General features: G+C 37.5%; 1 protein-coding gene across 1 annotated transcript; it reads right to left on the reverse strand.

Annotated features, from left to right (window-relative positions):
- Positions 1 to 599: 599 nt before the first annotated feature.
- On the reverse strand, positions 600 to 2,045 carry LOC133311296 (uncharacterized). The gene is made up of 4 exons (XM_061512326.1): positions 1,864 to 2,045; positions 1,402 to 1,765; positions 1,096 to 1,311; positions 600 to 977 (listed from the first exon to the last, which is right to left on the reverse strand). Exons 1-4 carry the CDS (start codon positions 2,043 to 2,045, stop codon positions 600 to 602), a joined length of 1,140 nt encoding a protein of 379 aa, XP_061368310.1.
- Positions 2,046 to 4,135: the final 2,090 nt, after the last annotated feature.

Below are 4,135 nucleotides of genomic sequence, written 5' to 3' on the forward strand. Positions count from 1 at the left end.
ATAACCAGATTGATGAACTTACTAGGCAAGTCAACTTCTTCCAAAGCATGCTGAAGAAATTCCCAACTAAGACTGTCATAGGCTTTGACCAAATCAATTTTAATAGCCATGAAAGCTTTCATTCCCTTCATTTTATGCATTGAGTGAATCATTTCTTGAACGATAATGATATTGTCCTGAATTTGTCTTTGGGGTACAAAACTTGCTTGCCATAGAGATATGATTTTTTCCATAATAGGTTTCAGCTGATGAACCAAGGATTTAGAAACCAATTTATACAAAACATAGCATAAGGATATAGGCCGAAATTGGGAAACAGATTCAGGCCTTTTAACTTTAGGGATTAATACTAGTAGAGTAGAATTAAAATCAGAAACTAACTCAGGATTGGTCCAGATATTACTAACCGCCTTGTACACTTGCTGGTAGATTGAATTCCATTGCCTTTGGAAGAAAACAACAGGATAGCCATTAGCACCTGGAGCCTTATAATCACCAATACTAAACAGTAATTTTGCAACCTCTTGAAATCCTGGAGCTTTGGTCAAATCATCCTTTTCATTCATAGATAAACTAGGCCAACAATTAGGAGAAGAAATCTATCTTCGGTTCTGATTTTCCTCTTGGGACAAGTTCTCAAAAAATCTGCAAACATGATCTACAAGTTCCACTGGATCCTCAATCCACACCTGAGCATCCCTTCGAAGCCTTGATACTTTATTGATACTCCTCCGGATAACAGCCTTTGAGTGATAAAACCTTGTATTTTTATCCCCATCCACTAGCCAGCTATGTCTAGATTTTTGAAACCAAAGCAGTTCTTCATAAACTAATGTTTGGTCCAAATCTATCTGAACCTGTTTTTCCAATTCTTGAAGAAATTGAGAATCAGAATGGGTCCTATGCTGTTGAATGTCAGCAATCTTCCTCGAAAGGTTTTCTTTCTTTCTATGAATATCACCAAAAACAGTCTTGTTCTAGTATTGGAGATGAGGAGTTAGCTCTTCAAGCCTGAAATTAATCTCCCTCGAAGAATTCCAACTATCTTCCATGAAATCCTGAAATTTTGGATGATCCAACCAAGCAGCTAAAAACCTTGATGAGAAGAGGATTATGGTCAGAATTTAATCGAGGAAGGATTCTGACTTCAACATTTTCATACTTTAATCTCCAAAAAATATTGGCACAAGCTCTATCCAGCTTTTTAAAGACCCTATCTAAGTGGTTCCACTTTGGTCCCTGCCAAGTAAAACTAGAACCTGAAGTTTTAACATCCTCTACATGACAATCTTCAAGGAAATCAGCAAATCTCTGACATTTTACAGCATCTATTCTAGATCATCCTCTTTTTTCACTGTTAGATTTAATATCATTAAAATCCCCAGCTATAAGCCAAGGAACCGATAAACCCTGACTAAGATTTCTGACTTCATCCCACATAACCTGCTTATTCTCCTTCCTTGGACTAGCATATACAGCTGTACAAAGGAAATTCTCATGATGATTAATCTCAATCTTCATATGAATGAATTGAGAAGTTTGAGAGATAGGAGACACTGTTGCTCTTTTTGAATCCCAGATAAACCACAAGCCATCAGAAAACCCATTTGCTTCTTCAAATATGGCCTTATCAAACTTCAACTTCTTCAAAATAGGACTACACTTATCACTCTGAGCACGAGTCTCTAACAGAACTACAACATTGACATCATTTTTGTTTACAAACATCTTCAAAGTTCGACCAAATTTGGGGTTGGCCGCACCCCTACAATTCCAAATAAGAGTGGACATCAAGACACCAAGGGGGATGGAACAGGTTGGTCTTGAACCTATGACAAAATGCTCCTAGTCACATTTTTAGACTGATCAGTAGCCTTACCTTTAGAACCAACAGTAGGATGATTTGGCAAACTAGCACCACCAATAGCAATGCTGTCATTCTCTTTGCTTCGACCCTTATTTCCTTCCCCCTTACTTCCTAGGTCTAGAGGTTTTGGTTCAGGATCACCTTCTGCCTCCACCATTTGATGATCCTTTAAATGCATCATACTAGAATCCACTTCTAGCTCATGGTTTTGGATTGAAGACAGCTCATTCGAAAGTTGATTAGATTGCCCAGACTTATCAGATAATGAATCATCATGATGCTTCCAATTTTCCTAAAATCCTGCCACTCTCTTGTCTTTAACCCCTTCAGCTAGCAATGCTACATTATCTATTGTTTCCTCTTTATTATAAGCATCAGTAGCCTGAATATTATTCCACACTAATTGATAAGCTTTTGAAGTTTCAATAAGTGTGGCTGATGTGCCTCTGGCAAGTGTGATTTTCTGTGTTAAAATTGATAAGAATTGAGTCATAAAAGAGCAACTTAAATACATATTTGCTAATTATATTGATTCTTTCTTTTCAATAATATTTTTCACCTATTGATTGTGTTTTTACAGGAAAAAAAGTGAAAATTATAAAAAGCCTGTTGATGCATACCAGCGCCGGATTGGAAAAGTTGCATAGTACAATAGACAGAGAGTTGGCGCAAGTTGGCGCCAAAATGGCGCTCACCCGCGCCAGATTACGGACTCCAGAGCGGTAATTGGAAGTGGCGCCAACTGGCGCCAAAACATAAAAAAGCCACAAAGTGGCGCCAAAAGAAAAAAGTGGCACCAAAAGACATTAAGGTGGCGCCAAGTTTTGTGATGGTGACGCCATGTGGCGCCGATAAAGTAAGAAGATGGCGCCAACCGGCGCCTGTTACTTGCAATCAGGACCGGTTTTTGCAATTTGAGACAGAAGCTCCGCGCAAAGTGGCGCCGTACTGGCGCCAACTGGCGCCGGGTTGCGAGAAAATATTACCGTGTTTTCGCGGGGGTATTTTTGGAAGAAGAAAAATGGGCTTATAAATAGGATCCTCATGACAGAATTAGGAATTCAGACCTATTCTACCTAGGGAGACCACAGCAGAGTTCCGGGAGGATTCCGAAGATGAAGTTCTTCTTCATCCTTTCACTTTTATTTTATACTTTCATTGAATATTGAATTTTTAGCCATGACTATGCTTGGCTAGTACTTTTTATTGTAGTTAGGGTCATGAACCCTATATGAACCCTTGTTACGACAGATTGGTTTACTTTTACTCGTTTATTTAATTATCTTTGTCTCTACCCTATGCGTATTTTACATTTTCTTTATTTGAACCGATCAATCTAATAGTTGAAAATAGTTTGAGGGTTAGAACCCTATATAGGAATGTTGGGGTTTTAACCTTGAAAGGGGGTAAGATAATGGTTCATATGCATGCTAGGAATAGATGTGTGTTGAATTGCGGATGCCTAAATTATTAAATTCCTTGCTTAAGGCCATGAGGAATATTGCAAGGAATTGGGGTTCCTTATGGGATTAAAGGGTTAACCTTACAAGGAATTGAGGGTTAACTAATAATTATTTTAGATAATAATTTATCCGAGTAATTTTATAAATGAATATTTTTAAACCAATCCAAAGTAATAAGTGAGGATCATAAGGTGAGTGCGCTCTAGCTACAATGCTTTTCTCACATTTTAAAATCAATTCTCATTTTTATTGTCTATTTCTCAATATGAAAAATACAAAAACAAGTCTTTATTTTGGTTCTCAATTTTACACCAATCGACAATTATTTGTCACAACCCTTTTGAACTTTTCCATTCTTGAAAGGAATAATTAATTGGTATTCGACCCAATCCTTGTGGAGACGAACTTTACTTACTTTATATTACTTGTGCGATCGGTGCACTTGCCGGTGAGCATCAATTCTTATCAAGTTAGGGTCACGAACCCTATGTGAACCCTTGTTACGACGGATTGGTTTACTTTTACTCGTTTATTTAATTATCTTTGCCTCTACCCTATGCGTATTTTACATTTTCTTTATTAGAACCGATCAATCTAATAGTTTAAAATCAAGATAGGAACTTTGGGGTTTTGACCTTGAAAGGGGGTAAGATAACGGTTCATATGCATGCTTGGAATAGATGTGTGTGGAATTGCGGATGCCTAAATTATTGAATTCATTGCTTAAGGCCATGAGAAATATTGCAAGGAATTGGGGTTCCTCATGGGATTAAAGGGTTAACTTTGCAAAGAATTGAGGGTTAAC

Source organism: Gastrolobium bilobum, unplaced genomic scaffold (genome assembly GCF_033153095.1).
Source record: "Gastrolobium bilobum isolate Gb01-03AN ecotype WA unplaced genomic scaffold, APGP_CSIRO_Gbil_v1 utg69924, whole genome shotgun sequence".
In the NCBI taxonomy this organism is placed as follows: domain Eukaryota; kingdom Viridiplantae; phylum Streptophyta; class Magnoliopsida; order Fabales; family Fabaceae; genus Gastrolobium; species Gastrolobium bilobum.

Bases quoted from the DNA above. Each gene is read 5' to 3' on its own strand.
- LOC133311296 (XM_061512326.1), bottom strand. From the start codon at position 2,045: ATGCATTTAAAGGATCATCAAATGGTGGAGGCAGAAGGTGATCCTGAA. The intron at 1,312-1,401 runs GTTCCTTGGCTT...GTAAAATGTCAG, and splicing joins ATCTTAGTCAGGGTTTATCG to AGATTTGCTGATTTCCTTGA. The intron at 978-1,095 runs GTTTTTAGCTGC...CTCCAATACTAG, and splicing joins ATAATCCTCTTCTCATCAAG to AACAAGACTGTTTTTGGTGA.